Source organism: Mustelus asterias, chromosome 3 (assembly GCF_964213995.1).
Source record: "Mustelus asterias chromosome 3, sMusAst1.hap1.1, whole genome shotgun sequence".
NCBI classification, from domain to species: Eukaryota; Metazoa; Chordata; class Chondrichthyes; order Carcharhiniformes; family Triakidae; genus Mustelus; species Mustelus asterias.
In genome coordinates this window covers 127,579,421-127,598,329 of record NC_135803.1, presented here as the reverse complement: position 1 = coordinate 127,598,329, position 18,909 = coordinate 127,579,421, and the positions used below count along the sequence as shown (strand labels likewise).

Below are 18,909 nucleotides of genomic sequence, written 5' to 3'. Positions count from 1 at the left end.
CCAATTCCAGTCTCTTACATATCCTCAGCTTTCATCGCTCCACTTTACTTTCAGCAGCCAGGCCCCAAGAGCTGAAGCAATTCTTATCAAAGTCACAAATTATATACAAGTGCAGTGACAAAGGTAAAATAAATCCCCCTGTCCTACTTGGCCTGTCTGGAGTCTTCAGTATAGTTGACCACACGTTCCTCCTTCAAAGGCTATCCATCTTCATTCAATTGCACTTGCCTTGTCCTATTTTTAACTATCCACTTATAGGCAGAGAATCACCAACAATGCCCTCACTTCCAATCCTGTGCCATTACCTCTGATCTTGACATTGATAGGATGCAAAGCTGGGCCGAAAAATGGCAGATGGAGTTTAACCCTGATAAGTGCGAGGTGATTCATTTTGGTAGGACAAATTTGAATGCAGATTATAGGGTCATAGGTAGGGTTCTGAGGAATGTGGAGGAACAGAGAGATCTTGGGATTCATATCCACAGATCTCTGAAGGTTGCCACTCAAGTGGATAGAGCCGTGAAGAAGGCCTATAGTTTTTTTTTATACTTTTCCATTTCAATCAAATCAAGTCCAATTCAGAGTCTCAACAAGTTGAGACATTTCCGATCCAAGCTGACAAGACAGGGTATGCGACCCTTTACTCTGCCTTGGGCCTGATCTACATGAGCCAAGCTGATTGGAGTAGGCAGACGTCTCCGCCCCCAAAGCTTGATCTCATTTGCATCTTAGCCAAAAGGTCGAGATGCCGCTTTTAAAAATTGCTTCATATGAAAATGAAGCTTAAATGCAACCAGGTGTAGCATCCGATCCATACCACACTTGATCTTAGCCAAAAGACCGAGAAGGCCTATAGTGTGTTAGCATTTATTAACAGGGGGTTGGAGTTTAAGAGCCGTGGGGTTATGCTGCAACTGTACAGGACCTTGGTGAGACTACATTTGGAATATTGTGTGCAGTCTGGTCACCTCACTATAAGAAGGATGTGGAAGCATTGGAAAGAGTGCAAAGGAGATTTACCAGGATGCTGCCTGGTTTGGAGGGTAGGTCTTATGAGGAAAGGTCGAGGGAACTAGGGCTTTTCTCTTTAGAGCGGAGGCGGATGAGAGGTGACTTTATAGAGGTTTATAAGATGATGAGGGGGATAGATAGAGTGGACGTTCAGAGACTATTTCCTCGGGTGGATGTAGCTGTTACTAAGGGCATAACTATAAGGTTCATGGTGGAAGATATAGGAAGGATGCCAGAGGTAGGTTCTTTACTCAGAGAATGGTTGGGGTGTGGAATGGACTGCCTGCTGTGATAGTGGAGTCGGACACTTTAGGAACTTTCAAGCGGTTATTGGATAGGCACATGGAGCACACTAGAATGATAGGGACTGGGATAGCTTGATCTTGGTTTCGGAAAAGGTTCGGCACAACATCGTGGACTGAAGGGCCTGTACTGTGCTGTCCTGTTCTATGTTCATCTCTCTCAAGGCTCTTTTCTTTGGCCTTCTCATATAACCCATTTATGTAGCGTTCCTCGGCAATATTATCCAAAACAATGTATCAGTTCCACATGCATGCTGACGACACCCAGCTCTACCATACCACCATCCATCTGGACCTTTTCCAATTGTCAGACTGTTGGTTCAACATTCAGTGCTGGGTGTGCAGAAATGTTATCCAGTTAGACATTGAGATTCAAAAGCCACTGAATTGAATTTACTTCAGTTTGCTGCCCCAGATGGCCAGCCCCAATCAATCATGGGTGAGGCTGCACATTAGTCGAAGAGGTGTAAATGGGCCCACGTGGCATCGCAAAGGAGGGGGCGCTGCTGAAAGCCATTGCCCTGTCCTCGCCTCCAACCACATCTCTCGCGACCACCTACCACTCCCCCCTCAGTCAACTGAGTCCAGGGACCCAGAGACGATGCCTGTTAAAGTCCCTGAAGTATTACTGGCAGCAGTCACCTGTTCCACTACTGCCAATGGAGCGCAGCAGGTGTGATTTATGCCACTGAAGTCCTAAATTCCGGGTAAGGTCCAAAGAAGACCAGCTAAGTGTCTGAGAGACACTATTTTGGTCGGGCCTTTTCCACGGAAACAAAATGAGTTTCCCACTGGTTCTCCAACTGTTGGGCGGGACCAGCTATTGTCTTTGTTAGTGCCGCATCATCACTCAGACCACCTATTTCTGTGCCTTAGCCCATTCCATCCTGTCTCAGTTCATCTGCTACTGATAACCTCATACATTTAATTACCTATTGGCTTTATTCTCAAGCACTCCTGGGGAGCCTCAAAGGATCGACTCTTCATAAACTTGAGGTTATCCAAAACTCTGCCCATGTCCTATCTCATATTGAGGCCTGTTTGCCCTTTAACCATGCTCACTGATCTACACTGGCTTCTGGTTAAGCAATGCCTTGATTTTAAAATTCTCATCCTTGCTTTCAAATTCCTTACATAATCTCTGCCAGCCCTACAAACTCCTGCAATCTCTACTCTATTCTGACCCTTACCTAACCCTGATTTTAATCTATCATTTGCAGCTATGCCTTCAGCTGCCAATGTCCCTAAACTTTGGAATTACTTCCCAAAGTTCTCTTGCTTCCTCTAAAACCTTAAAAACCATTTCTTTTGGCCATCTGTCCCAATATTTTGTGTGGTTTGATGTCACATTTTGTTTGACAATGCACCTGTGAAGCACCTTTGGACATGCTATATAACCTCCATGTTTTTACAGTAATCTTCTCTCACTTAGTCAAGCTGAATTATATTCCAGTTGTTGCTTATGGAAGCATAATGTTTTCTCTGTATATCAAATGTACATACACCTGACACGTACACGCACAGACAAGTTTCTGTAAAATATTACAGCATGATACCACAAAAGACAGTTTTATAGCCTGGAATTGCTTTTAGGGTAGGATAGGGAATATCCATAATAGCAACAGCTCCATGTATAGCCTAAGTTTGGAATATTATAGAGGCATCATGTGAAAACACCGGGTGTGAATTCCATATTTCCAGAGATTCTTCTCTCAGTGAAATATTACCATGAATAGAGCTAAATGAACCAAGTGCTTGATTTCGGATTGTTTACATCTCAGACAGTAAGATACAGAACTCAACAAGAGGCTAACATGCGAAAGCAGATACATGGCAGCAACTTCATTTTAATATGCATGGAATTATGCTGCTGCGTATAATGCATTTGATGCTTATGATCATATAGTAGAAATAACAGAGCCTTCACTTCATCATAGAAATTAGGTTGTTTCACTTCCCATTTATCAAATAATTTTTGTACTGAACTTACCTGAACAAGTCTACTTCATGTATCGTAGGGAGCGCAAAAGAGACTTGTGTGTCAGTCTGTACAAAGCAAAAACAAAATGGGATTAAAATTCAGCATGAGCTCTGAATTCATATTATAAGAGTAAGGTGAACAATCTACTAGCATGTGAGCTGTCTAGCATTACATTTTCCACCCTTAATTTATTAGAATCATTGATTTAAAACAAACTTGCCGTATTGGATGCATGTATACTTTCTCAAAATAATTTAATAAGTTGCTTTTTTAATGCATAATATTTATTGCACATCACAGTAATTGAAAAACAATAAAGTTCCAAGTCTGTTATGGGCTTACTTTGAGAAATATTACAAAATCTGTACAAACTAATGAAACACATTATAGCACATTGCTGTCACTGGGGTTAGCTCTTGGCAGTGGGCAGCCGTAAGTGATATAATGCCATTTCAGTTATGGATTTACTTTACCCTAATTTATTAAACAACTTAAGGCGGCAAGAACTAGAAGCTGGAGGAGGCAAATCAGCAATTCTGGCACTGGAGGGGGTGCAGAGGAGATTCACTAGGTTGATTCCGGAGTTGAGAGGGTTGGCTTCTCAGCAGAGACTGAGTAGACTGGGAATATACTCGTTGGAATTTATAGAAACATTATGAAGGGAATAGGTAAGATAGAAGCAGAGAGGCTGTTTCCACTGACAGGCGAAACCAGAACCAGGGGGCATAGCCTCAAAATGAGGGGTAGCAGATTTAGGATTGAGCTCAGGAGGAACTTCTTCACCTATTTCGTTGAATGTTTTTAAGACAAAGATAGATAGATTTTTGAACAGTAAAGGAATTAAGGGTTACGGTGAGTCGTTGGATAAGTGGAGCCGAGTCCATGAAAACAGCAACCATGACCTTATTCAATGGTGGAGCAGGCTTGAGGGGCCAAATGGCCTACTCCTGTTCCTAGTTCTTATGTTCCCTCCTTAAGCCTGCTCCACCATTCAGTACGATCGGAGTTGATCTAATCTTGGCCTCAACTCCACTTTCCTGCCCGTTCTCCATAACCCTTCAACCCATTACTAATTAGAAATCGGTTTACCTCCTCCTTAAATATACTCAATGTCCTGGCATCCACCACACTCTGGGGTAGTGAATTTCACAGGTTCACAATCCTTTGAGAGAAGTAATTTCTCCTAATCTGTTTTAAAGCTGTTACCCCTTATCAATATGACCCCTCTTTCTAGATCACCCCACAACAGGAAACATCCTTATTACATCTACCTGTCAATCCTCTTCATCATCTTACATACCTCCTCCTCATTCTTCTAAACTCCAGGGAGCATAAGCCTAAACTTCTCAATCTGTCTTCATAAGGCAAATCCCTCATCTCTGGAATCAACCTAGTGAACCCCCTCTGAACTGTCTCCAATGCAACTACATCCCTCCTTTAAAGGGGACCAGAACTATACACAGTACTCCAGATGTGATCTCACTAATGCTTTCTACAGTTGCAGCAACATTTCCTACTTTTATACTCTATTCCTTTAGCAACAAATGCCAAAATTACATTTGCCTTCCTTATAACCTGCTGTAACTGCATACCAATTTTATGTGATTCACGCACAAGGACATCCCTCTGCACTGAAGGACTCTGAAGTTTTTCTCCATTTAGATAATGAGTTGCCTTTCTATTTTTCTGACCAAAATGGATAACGTTACACTTATCCATTTTAAACTCCATCGGCCAAATTTTGGCCCATCTACGTAACCTACCCAGATCTATTTGTAAATGTCTTATTTCTTTATTGCACCTGACTATCCCACCTATTTTAGTGTCATCTCCAAATTTGGCTATAGTGCTTTCTATCCCTATATCCAAATTAGGGGTAGCACGGTGGTTAACACGGTTGCCTCACAGCTCCAGGGACCTGGGTTCGATTCCCGGCTTGGGTCACTGTCTGTGTGGAGTTTGCTCATTCTCCTCATGTCTGCATGGATTTCCTCCCACAGTCCAAAGATGTGCGGGTTAGGTTGATTGGCCATGCTAAAATTGCCCCTTAGTGTCCTGAGATGTGTAGGTTAGAGGGATTAGTGGATAAAATATATGGGGGTAGGGATTGTGGTCGGTGCAGACTCGATGGACCGAATGGCCTCTTTCTGTACTGTAGGGTTTCTATGATTCTATGTGCAGGTTAGGTGCATTGGCCATGCTAAATTATCTCTCAGTGTACCCGAACAGGCGCCAGAGTGTGGTGACTAGGGGATTGTCACACTAACTTCATTGCAGTGTGAACGTAAGCCTACTTGTGGCTAATGAATAAATTTTACTTTAAGTTATTAATACAGATTGTAAATAGTTGGGGCCTGAGGTCTGAACCCTGTTCGGTCAATATAAGTAATGGATACATGAATTAACAAATGTAAATTAATATTGACACTCATCCTGCCTTCTTGATCTTCACAATTTCAGTGGAGGCTACATTATATTTGGCTTATGTAGGTAGCAAAAATAAACATGCCCCCAGTGGTTCAGCCAGTTTAGCTAATGAGCAATTAAGCCAAACAGACTTGGAAGAATCTCATAAGTTTGATTCCTGGTCTATGATCAGTTTGGTGATTAGAACTGGGACAGCTGTTCGAACATTACAGCTTCTCTCAGTGCTTGGGTTAGGAGGGAACAGCAAACTGACCAGGGTTCCCACACCTCATGCCTCCTGCTGGAAACTTGCTGATTTAAATATCAGGACAACAACAGGATTAACCTTCATTGTGATACCCATCCTGGTCAAAAAACCTGATAACATCTATCAAGGCTCAAAAAAATGGGAGAGCTGCTGAGTGCAACAGGCACTCATGGAATTACACTGCAAACAGCAAGTCAATGAAGTAGATATTATTAAGCATTATGCCTATTGCTACACATAAAACATATGAACATAATAACATAAATAGCTGGAGTATACCATTTGGTCCCTTGAGCCTGCTCCACTACTCAATAAGATCATGGCTGATCTAACTTTGGCCTGTATTCTACTTTCCTGCCCTGACTCCCTTATAGATCAAAATCTGTCCAAATCATATATAGAACATAGACCATAGAAAGCCACAGCACAAACAGGCCCTTCGGCCCACAAGTTGCGCTGATCATATCCCTACCTCTAGGCCTATCTATAGCCCTCAATCCCATTAAATCCCATGTACTCATCCAGAAGTCTCTTAAAAGACCCCAACGAGTTTGCCTCCACCACCACCGACGTCAGCCGATTCCACTCACCCACCACCCTCTGAGTGAAAAACTTACCCCTGACATCTCCTCTGTACCTACCCCCCAGCACCTTAAACCTGTGTCCTCTCGTAGCAACCATTTCAGCCCTTGGAAATAGCCTCTGAGAGTCTACCCTATCCAGACCTCTCAACATCTTGTAAACCTCTATCAGGTCACCTCTCATCCTTCGTCTCTCCAGGGAGAAGAGACCAAGCTCCCTCAACCTATCCTCATAAGGCATGCCCCCCAATCCAGGCAACATCCTTGTAAATCTCCTCTGCACCCTTTCAATGGCTTCAACATCTTTCCTGTAATGAGGTGACCAGAACTGCGCGCAGTACTCCAAGTGGGGTCTAACCAGGGTCCTATAAAGCTGCAGCATTATCTCCCGACTCCTAAACTCAATCCCTCGATTAATGAAGGCCAGTACGCCGTACGCCTTCTTGACCGCATCCTCCACCTGCGAGGCCGATTTAAGAGTCCTATGGACCCGGACCCCAAGGTCCTTCTGATCCTCTACACTGCTAAGAATGGTACCCTTCATATTATACTGCTGCTTCATCCCATTGGATCTGCCAAAATGGATCACTACACACTTATCCGGGTTGAAGTCCATCTGCCACTTCTCCGCCCAGTCTTGCATTCTATCTATGTCTCGCTGCAACTTCTGACATCCCTCCAAACTATCCACAACACCACCTACCTTGGTGTCGTCAGCAAACTTACCAACCCATCCCTCCACTTCCTCATCCAGGTCATTTATGAAAATGACAAACAGCAAGGGTCCCAGAACAGATCCCTGGGGCACTCCACTGGTCAATGACCCAATTTCACTCTCTCTGGGATAGAGAATTCCAAAGATTAACAACTCAGAAAATACTTCCTCATTTCTATATTAAAATAGGAGACACTTCACTAGTTCCAATTTAGCAATGGGACTGCCTGCACTCAAATTGCAACAGCGTTAGTCCCACTGCTAAATTCACCTTCAAAAATGATGTTCTGTGTCCCCTAGTTCTAGTCTCTCATACACAGAGAAATGTCACATGGTAGATAGGTTGATTTCACCAATAAATATGGAACTCCAAATTTAACTGTAAGGAAGGCATAAGTTGGGCCATCGCTCCCTGCAAAAGTGCCATATTACTGACCTTAAAGCTTCCAAGTAACAAAAATAACGTGCCTTCCATAGAAATCAAGTCTAACCCCTGGTATGAGCAACAAAACCAATATCCCACATTCTTCAAATAATCTTACCTCATCTCCAGATTGTATTATCTGCGTTGCACCAGGTTTGTCTTGCCCAGTAGGAATTCTAACCTATTAATTCGGAGAAAACACAAATATTTGATGATGGATTATGAGCCCAAGAATTACATATTGAAAGACAATTTCACTAAGCATTTGAATCCGTATCTATTTGGTATATAAATTTACAAAACTGAGAACAGTCTGGCCCATCAAGCCTGTCTCAGTCATATTATAACTAAGCTTCATGGAGTCATCATAGAGTATCTACCACCTCTCCCACCCGCCCACTCCCCAGCCCCCAATTCCAAAATAATCTCTCCACTTATCCACCTGTGAAAGTTCTGAAATTCAAGACTTGCTCATTTCAGTTTACAGGCCCTTTTAACAAAATGATTAATCTTAATGACTATCGAACAATTTCTCTGGCCCTGAAAATTAACATTTATAAGTGTGGAATCTCATTCGTACAAACATATGAATTAGGAGCAGGAGTAGCCTACACTGCCTTTCAATACGATGATGGCTGATTTGATTGCAACCTCATCTTCACATTCCTGCCTGCCCCTGACCTTATTAATCAAGAATCTATCAAGCGTTGCCTTAAAAATATTAAAGACTCGACACTTCCACTACCATTTTGGGAAGAGAATTCAAGAGACTCAAGACCATCCGAGAGAAAACATTTCTTCTCATCACTGCCTTAAATGAACGACCCTTTACTTTTAAACAGTAACCCCGAGTTCTAGATTCTCCAACAAAGAGGAAACATCCTCTCCACATCCTCCCTGCCAATGCCCTTCAGGATCTTAAAGGTTTTGGCAAAGTCATCTCTTACTCTTCTAAACTCTAGATACAAACCTAACCTCTCCAACCTTTCCTCAGAAGACATATCTGACCATTCCTGATACTAGTTTAATAAACCTTCTCTGAACTGCTTCCTTGAATCTTTCCAAAGGAGATCAATTCTGTACACAATACTCCAGATGTGGTTTCATCAATGCCCTGCGCAACTAAAACAGAACCTGCCTACTTTTGTAATCAATTCCCCTTACAATAAACAATATCATTCTATTAACTTTCCTAATTACTTGCTGTGCCTGTATATCACCTTTTTGATTCAAGCACTAAAACACTCAAATCCCTCTGCACCTCAGAGCTCTGCGTTCTCTCACCATTAAATAATATGCTTCTTCTTTCTGTCAAGATGGGCAATTTCACATTTGCCCACATTATACTCCATTTGCTAGGTTTTTGCCCACTTGCTGAACCTATCCATATCTCTTTGTAGCTTCCTCATGTCCTCTTCATAATTATTTTTCAATCTTTGTGTCATCAGCAAATTTAGCAACCATACCTTCAGTTCCTTCATCCACGTCATTTATATAAATTGTAAAAAGTTGAGGCCCCAGTACTAATCCCCGTGGCACACCACTTGTCACATCCTGCCAACTAGAAAAAGACCCATTTCTGCCAGCTGTTTCCTGTTTGCCAGCCAATCTTCAATCCATGTCAATATGTTATCCTCTACACCATAAGCTTCTTTTTTACATAATAATCTTTGATGTCGCACCTTATTAAGTGTCATCTGGAAATCTAAATAGAGTACATCCACTGGCTCCCCTTTTTCCACAGCACATGACTCCTTCAAAAGAACTCCAATAAATTGGTTAAATTTCACAAAACCATGTTGACTCTGCCCGATTGCCTTGAATTTTTTTTCCAAGTGTTCTGCTATAACATCCTTAATAATAGCTTCCAGCATTTTCCATATGTCAGATGTTAGGCTAACTGGCCTATAGTTTCCTGCTTTCTGCCTCCCTCTCTTTTTGAATAAAGGAGTTATATTTGCTACCTTCCAATCTAATGGAACTTTCCCTGAAGCTAGGGAATTTTGCAAAATTAAAACCAATGCATCAACTATCTCACTAGCCACTTCTCTCAAGTCCTTAGGGTGAAGTCCATCCGGACCAAGGATTTATCAGCCTGCAGTCCCAACAATTTGCTCAATACTACTTTCCTGGTGATTGTAATTTTCCCCCGAGTTTCACCCTCCTTCCATTTCCTGATTTACAGCTATTTCTGGGATGTTATTTGTGTCCTCTGTAGTGAAGACAGATGCAAAATACCTGTTTCATTCATCCGCTGTAGCCATACTTTCCATTACCAATTTCCCACACACACTTTCTATAGGACCAATGTTCATTTTGTCAACTCTTATTTAAATATCTAGAGTCTCTTACTGTCCACCTTTATTTTGGCTCTCTAGTTTTTCCCTCCTTATCAATCTTTTTGTCATTATTTGATGTTCTTTATATTCTTTCTAATCTTCTGACCTGCCATTTGTCTTGGTGCAAATACATGCCTTTTCTTTAAGTTTAATACTGTCTTTAACTTTTTTAGTTAACCACTGATGATGGGCCCTTCCCTTGGATTTTTTTCTATAAACAAAATAAACACACATGGTCCCCATCAGAAGCTTTTTTTTTGTGGCACCTTCCTAAATTTATTTTTGAAAAGATTGATATCCCTACTGATTCCTTCATGTTATTTGTCTATTGTCAAAGTACCTATTCAATGACTCGTTACCTTTTTAATATAATTACAACATTAAGCTTTTTCGAGTTCATAACAACAATCTCTGGAATGAGATTCCAAAATTTAGCTGAGGGATTCATTGGACGCATCTCTCATTTCTGTGACAAAAGTCAATCTTTTAACGTAATTTAGCTCAACTTTGATCATCTATTTTTTTCCTCCTGCTATTTTTGTCTGAATTGAGAGTCTTGATGAAATCATGAAATGGAACAATTAGGATAAATTACTGAACCAAAAGATTTAAAGAAAGTAAATTACATTGTGCGCAGCTGAAGTGTTAATTACAGTATCTATCTGCTGACATTAAGTTTGCTCTGTTATACAATCACAATTGGTAAATTTTCCACATGAGGTCATCAGGACTTTAATTTCTCATCAGGACTCAAAGGAGACAAAGAGATTTAATTGTACTTTGGTTTGACATTTCAAATAGGCCCTGGTGGCAAGGAATTTACTTTGTAAAATTGTATTTAATATTTGTGCAACTCATCAGAGGTTAAAACTAAGCAGACTTTAATAATTGTACCTTTATAACGACCCCCATCGTGGGAAGATTCAGTGTCCTTCCTGGGATTGGTGCAGGCCAACGATCTAAATCATTACAGGCTGGAAAAATAGTTGATCATTTGAACAGAAACTATATATTCAAGCTACAATTCATCTGAACATAAATAATGTGAAGCAAATTCATTTATTTCTGCATTAGCAGAATAGATCTGAATCCATTTTCCTTTATGTTTAATTACTAATTGTAAAAATAGAATGTTCTAGCCAAACCAGCTGTCAAAAACAGAACTGCAATTGCAATTAGCAAGTGCAACTAAATTGGGAAACCTTGTGGTAGTCTCAAGGCCTGGGATTTGGATGCACCAGGGTGACAGCATGAAATGAATGCCATGATTTTAACTGAGTGTTCAAGAGAAGCAATTACTATGGGTTAAATGCTTTCTTACATGGTTACATCTTTTGCACCTCAAAGAAGCTGGTTAGAAAGAAGTGACTGAGTCTTGAAAATGGTTAGCAGAAAATATGAGAGAAGAGATTTACATGTTGCTTTAAATTGCTCTTTGGCCATTGGCTCTCTCAGGATGTATCTCCTGAAGCCAGCAATGCAAAGATGACCAACATGCTTTTGGACAAGTAGCAAGGAACATCTATATATCCACTGGGTGTTCCTGACTGCCACTGATCTTACTGGACATAATAACACACTGTGACCAGCAAAGTAGCTAATTGTGGTGACTGACAGCTGTGCCTTCAACTGCTGAGGCCCTTTGCTCTGGAATTCCTTCTGTAAACTCCTCCATTACTCTAGCTCTCTCTCCTCCTTTAAAAATTTCTCTAAAGTTTGCCTCTTTAACCAAGCTTTTGTTCACCAGTTCTAACATTGCCACGTATACTTAGGTTAAATATTGTTTGCTAACACTATGGTGAAAAAAGTTTGGGCTGGTTTACTAAATTAAAGGTGCTATATATATGCAAGTTGTTTTGATTATGTTGATGATGACATAATTATCACAAGAAATCTTTTTATTATATTTGTCATAACATTATTCCTCCACTCTGACCCAAATAACAAAATCAGCTTTGCTCGTGTGTAATGTTGGGTCCCCACATGTTATGAACCCTGCAGAGATCGACAAATTTAAAAATATTTGAATTTCCAATAACTGACTAGAAAAATCATGCAACAGGATTTCAAATTTTAAGACTTTTACTGTAACAAACTAAAAACATTGACTGAACACTATTTCAGTAAGAAATTTGTACCCTAAACCATGAGAAAGTTTCTGTGCTCTCTCTCCGATTGTTGCAGTCTGCCCTGTCTGAGAGGTTCAGAGTTATCTTAAGAAAAACTCTAAGCTGATATTACAAAGGCTTTTGATGGCCTGTTCTCCCCTCAGAGCCCTTTTCCATGGCAATGTGAATCACATAGACAGTTTCATGTATAACAGTTTATAAAGCCTAACATTGATTATACTTCTCCATGAGAATTGGAGCCTAACAGTTTACCCAATGTTATCACAGATGCTCCTGCCATTATCTCCAGGTGTGAATAGCTTGCACCCTCTTCTCAGTGAAACAATTTGGAGTCTCAGATCAACCAAGCCACTCAGACGTATTGTCAAGCAGAATTTGGAGGTCACATGACCCCATCACTGCTCCATTTTACCTTAAATATACAGTCCTAACACATAACAAATTTATAAGTTGTGTGTTTGTGACATACAGTGTAGCCAATTTACAAGAGAATGGGTCTGCTTAGCAAATCCACTCTCCCAAAACCCACACACCGTATAAAAACAGTTCAAGCTACTCACCTGCTTCTAGGCAAGGCTCATTTTTGTCAAAATATTCTGGGGCAATCAACTTCAGCAGGAAGTGGAAAAAGTTAACATAAGGAAGTTTACTGAGCAGCACCAGAGACTGTAAGAGAAAAATTCACTGTTATTGGAGATAAGCGATTGCATTTCATTTAAATTGAAGATGAAAATTTATTTGCACAAAATATTTTCATTATTCAGTTTTAAAAGTTGTCACAGATTCTGTTCAGGAATTCCACGTTCTGACAATCTCCTGCATTACAAAAAAAGTTATTCTTTTGATGATAATCTCACATTTATGGAATTAGTGGACTAATTGTCAGTCAAACTGGTCTATTAATACCAGTTTATCCTTTTCTCTCTTCTCAAGCAGATTGTCAAACCCCTAGTCCTCTGGCACAAATTTCACATCCATGAATGTTTGCAAGTTTTTTGTTAGACTTAATTTACCACATCAAATACCTCTTTATTTTAAACATCTCAACCAATTCTCCTCTTTAGCTTCTTTTATGTTCTCATCAAACATTTAAAATCTCAACACATATCGTCTAGAATAACAAACTTAATGGACAAATTGCTTAAGTTATCAAAATCATAGAAACCCTACAGTGCAGAAGGAGGCCATTCGGCCCATCGAGTCTGCACCGACCACAATCCCACCCAGGCCCTACCCCCACATATTTACCCGCTAATCCCTCTAACCTACGCATCCCAGGACACTAAGGGGCAATTTAACATGGCCAATCAACCTAACCCGCACATCTTTGGACTGTGGGAGGAAACCGGAGCACCCGGAGGAAACCCACGCAGACACGAGGAGAATGTGCAAACTCCACACAGACAGTGACCCGAAAAGGTCAAATACTGTACAAAGACTAGGTAATAAATATATGAAAGATTAAACAAGTTATTTGTTTTTTTTGACGAAGACCCATTCAAAAAAAAGTGCTGACTCTTTTTGTAAAAAAGCAAAATACTATGGATGCTGGAAATCTGAAATAGAAACAGAAAATGCTGGAAATGCTCAGCAAGTGGCTGAGCAGTAACTTTTCTGAATGCTGTTTTATAACCAGCCACTGGGAGGTGTGCAAAGCAATAGATTTAACCATGGTGCAGAAACTAAGTCTTTTTAAAAAAAGTTAGAACACTGCGTTTCTGCTACCTCAATAAAGGATGTGATGTGTCCTTTAGTATATATTTTTTGTAAAGTAAGGCACACGTAAATGGTAAGTGGAGACAAAAAACATGATCAAGCTGTCTTTAGTAACAATGTCCTTTTTAAACATGCTTATATAAGCAACTTATAGAACATTTGCATGCCTTTATCTACTGTGCCATATACAATCTGCATGAAAACAACTGACATTGAAAATCATTATTTTACTAATAAAAGCAACAAGAAAACATGATGTTGTTTATATTTAACAAATTATTGACAGAGGAATCTAGAAGAATTCTGTATGGTTTAAGAAGTCAAATACCAAACCTGTTCTGTAACTTTCTGACTTGTCTCAGCTTGCACCAGCTTACTGTGAGAAACTACCACACTTGGTAAATTTGAAAAAAACTTTAGACTATAGTAACAATAACAGGGAAAGAAATTAAGTATGGTTTCATCCAGCAACACCACCTAATACTAGCTCTGCAGAAGGAAAAGAACATCTCAATTTCACTCCTATATTTAGAGATGTGGCCAATTCTCAAGACCAAAAGCTAAATGTTTTTGATGTGGAGATGCTGGCGTTGGACTGGGGTGGTCACAGTAAGAAGTCTCACAACACCAGGTTAAAGTCCAGAAGGTTTACTTGGAATCACGAGCTTTGGGAGTGCTGCTCCTTTCTCAGGTGAATTTTTTTTTGCCGTGTGCTTTGATGCAATAGCAAAGCCATTCTTTATAAATTTCAGAAAAATGACAGTTAAAAGAGGAGAGGAAAAGAAAAACAAATACATTGGGCACGATCTTACTTGCTGCTCATGCCACGCTCCCACTGCAGCAAGGTCGGAGAGTTTGGCAGCCAGCCAAATCTTCATTCACTGCAGCAGGATGGGTCCCACTGGCATGAACGGTGATAAGATTCTGGCCATTATCTTTAATTTAATAGGGGTTAAATTAAATTGCTTCAGATTACTCTGAGACTTCCAATATGTCTATGTTATAGATTACTTCAAGAAACTTAGTTAATGTTTGAATTGGTCATTTTTATCTTAATGTGACAGGTCATAAATCCATTACATTTATACTTCAAGCAGACATTTCAGAATAGCCTCATTTTCAATGATTTGCCATATGGCAGAGCTGCAATTTCAATGCGCTCTTATATTGTGTAAGACATGTACTAGTGTTGCTAAATTCACAAAGTGGGGGAGTTGTGCAACCAACCATATGCCAGATGCAAAGCTTGCTTTTAGCAAATTTTCCACTTCATTTGAAGTCAGGTGCCAAAGAGCTGTGCATAGGAATCTGGTATCATGAACACAATATAATACTTCTTAATGTATCAACAACAGATTAACTTTTTAATTTATTTTTACCACTTTACATGGGAATTTATTTGCTAAAATAAATGAATAAAATGAAGTTTCAATCATGAATTGTGCTCAAATAAATTTAAAAACATAATAGTTATGAATGTTAATGATAAGCTTGCAGGTAATGTTAAGATACTGCCTGATCTATTGATTGCTCACAGCATTTTCTGTTCTTATTTCAGATTTCCAACACCTTTAGTATTTGATTCTACTTCAACATGCTTATTTGCTGCTTTTCAAATTATTAATTTGTGATTTAAAATGCTGAAAGTAAGGTGGCATGGTGTGTGGAGTTTGCATGTTCTCCCCTGCTAGGGTTTCCTCCAGGTGCTCCAAAGATGCAGGGGTTAGGTATATTGACCGTGCTAGATTGCCCGAGTGTCCAAAGGTGTTTTGGGTGGGTTTGCCATGTGGGTGTGCGGGGTTACAGGGATGGTTTTGGCTGAACGTCAAATTCTCTATTCTCACTGGCCACAGAGTGGGGCGAATGAGATCGGAGAGTCCTGCCCAAGGTTTTATTTGTGACATAAGAGGGGGAGGCCTTTAAGCACAAAACCAAGATCACTCCTAAAATTTCTGTTAAAAGTCCATAATACAAAGCTCACTTTACTACACAACAAAATGTAAAAAAAAATCAAAATTTTGTACCTTTTAACCAAATATTTGTAAAATGTTGTCTTTGCAATAGATTATTATGCAAGCTAAAATTCAAATAGCATTTCACCTTTTAAATTTTGACTCCAAGTCATTGAAGTTTGTTATTTTATCTTCAGGGTGGCATTGTGGCACAGTGGTTAGCACTGCTGCCTCACAATGCCAGGGACCCAGGTTCAATTCCCTGTTTGGGTGACTGTCTGTGTGGAGTCTGCACATTCTCCCAGTGTCTACGTGGGTTTCTTCTGGGTGCTCTGGTTTCCTCCCACAGTCCAAAGATGTGCAGGTTAGGTGGATTAGCCATGCTAAATTGCCCCTTAGTGTCGGGGGACTAGCTATGGTAAATGCATATGGGGATAGGGCCTGGATGGGATTGTAGTCGGTGCAGACTTGATAGTGCAGAAGGAGGCCATTCGGCCTGTCGGATTCTATGATTCTAAAATCCGAATTTCTTCAGTAAATCACATGACCCTTTCGACACATTAACATTTATAATCTTTTTATACAGAAAAAGTTGTCTTTTTTGGCACATAAACATGTTTATGTTTATTGCACAAGGTCACATTTTTTGTAACCAAAAAAAAAAAATCAATAAAACAAACGACTAAAATATTGAAGAAAAATAATTACTAAATGGAAGACTCAAATTGATGACTTTGGAATTATGGATCCCATTATTTATCAGTTACCCATCATTGACAAGTGACTTGGTCGCTTGTGTATCCCTTTCCTTTCACCCCTCCTGTTTCAACCCTTCCAAGTGCGCATGTGCAACTACTCGATGCCTTTCCAGTCAACTCATCTGTATCACGTCAAGCCTGATTGCTGTGTCCTACTAACCTTGTCAGAATTAATAGACAACACCAAGTGCTAGAAATACACATTCACTTAATAGCACAGTCAAACTAATTAGGTTTCACACACTCCAGGTTTCCTCTCAAAGGATGATCTGTAACAAGTATAATTTATAACTGCTTTTTCAGGTGTGATCAATGCTGTATAGTATACCAGGTCAATCTTTGTAAATTGCTTGTAGGTACAATTTCCCTTGAACAAAAGTGTTAGTTGACTGATTAATTTAGAATTGATGTTTGGTAGGATAGAAATATCCAATTAGAGGTAAAAAGTAAATGTAACAACTGCAATTTTCAGTGTTATTTAACATACTTGGACTTTGAAACATCTTGAAATATACAGTAAACCAAAAGCTTTTAGAAATATTAAATATGTAATAGTACCCAAATACGTAGGCTATTGGGCAGTGGCATATTTTGTCAAATTTCTTTCCTGCTTGTACCACTTTGAAAAAATTCTGAAAGGAAATATGTTTGCTTCAAATATCAATCTATTTTTAAACGAGTAATCAAAATAATATTTTTATCTCTTTTTAAGATAATTAATCTCTCATTCAGACCTGCCCTGGACAATTGGAAGAAATACACCATTCTTATTTCTGTACTGTATAATATCAAACATTGAGGAATTTTCATAATTGGTAGGTTAATTTATCCTGAATATGGTTAGGGAGGTGCTTTTGATGAATTATGTTCCACTTCATGTAATACATGTTATCGAATCATCCTTAATTTGAATGTGTTCCCCTCCCAGACTTGGACAATGGATCAATGTGATTTTCTACCCCTGTCACATTATACTCTCAGCTTGGAGAATGAGGAATAAGTGGATTGTCCCAATAGATTCCCTTCCTGACTTGGTACTATATCACCATGCCTCCACTGTCATTGGGTCAAAATACTGCAACTCCCTCTCTAAAGCACTGTGGATATATCCACAACATATGAACCACAGCAAGAAAGTTGCTCATCACAAGCTTCCCAAGGGTAATAAATACTGAACATGCCAAGGAAGCCCAGGTCCCAAGGACAAATAAAAATGATTGTATACATGAAAAAAAATGCAGTATTTGGATTGGGATCAGATTTGGAATATTTGTTTAAAAAGTTAGGACTTCCATAATTGTTTTAAAGCAGAATCAGATGTCAGTTAACCGACTCATTGACCTTGATAAAAATTATTTTAAGTGGCTACGATAAGATGGAGCAGAACAGGTTAGGTTTGTTTACTTGTCAATTTGACCATACACAAGTAGAATCTTGCCTCTGCTTTCTGGCCAGGGCTCGGAAGTAATGTTGTTGGATATTGTCACCCATTCCAGGGCTTGAACACAAAAATCAGGACTAACATCCAATGCAGTACTGAGGAAATATTAACATAAATGACTATGAAAGATAAACACATTAGCAACTGTACACAGTGCACCTATTGTGATCTAACCAAGGTTCAGTATACATTGTACCCTTGTCTTGGTTGTGGCAATTTATCATTTTAATTTTAGGCAACGGATGATAATCTTCATAATATTTGTGTTCATTATTTATATTCTCTCTTTCTTACTTAACTAATTACTTTACAGTTATCCGTTAAGAACGCCTAATGTGTTCCAAAAAAAAAGCTTGCTAAACAAAAATAATTTTCCCATAGTAAGCCATGTAATAAGGGTGGGTCACATTCTTAACCTGTAGGTTTGATATTAAAACCCTAATGGCTGCCTTGAGCCTAACTGGCCCAAAAGTCTTCTTACTAATAACTTGCTCATTCTTTCTACTTATCCTGCTTGCTGCTTTCCTCCTGCTCACTGACCCTTCCTGATCCTCCTGTTTGATGCTTCCCTCTCCAATACTCAGAAACATAGAAAATAGGTGCAGGAGTAGGCCATTCGGCCCTTCGAGCCTGCACCACCATTCAATATGATCATGGCTGATCATGCACTTTCAGTATCCGATTCCCGTTTTCTCTATCCCTTGATCCCTTTAGCCACAAGGGCCATGTCCAGCTCCCTCTTGAACATATCTAACGAATTGGCCTCAACAGCTTTCTGTGGTAGAGAATTCCACAGATTGACAACTCTGTGAAGAAGTTCTTCCTCATCTCAGTCCTGAATGGCTCACCCCTTATTCTTAGACTGACCCCTAGTTCTGCACTTTCC

General features: G+C 39.7%; 1 protein-coding gene across 1 annotated transcript in view; it reads right to left on the bottom strand.

Annotated features, from left to right (window-relative positions):
• The window catches only part of dennd6a (DENN/MADD domain containing 6A), a 96,051-nt gene that overhangs the window by 22,170 nt on the left and 54,972 nt on the right, over positions 1-18,909 (bottom strand). Inside the window, exons 6-9 of the mRNA XM_078209590.1 lie at positions 12,717-12,822; positions 10,922-11,001; positions 7,807-7,869; positions 3,304-3,359 (exon numbers count right to left, since the gene is read on the bottom strand). Of these exons, the coding sequence (XP_078065716.1) occupies positions 3,304-3,359; positions 7,807-7,869; positions 10,922-11,001; positions 12,717-12,822 (305 nt within the window). The remainder of the gene's footprint in view (positions 1-3,303; positions 3,360-7,806; positions 7,870-10,921; positions 11,002-12,716; positions 12,823-18,909) is intronic.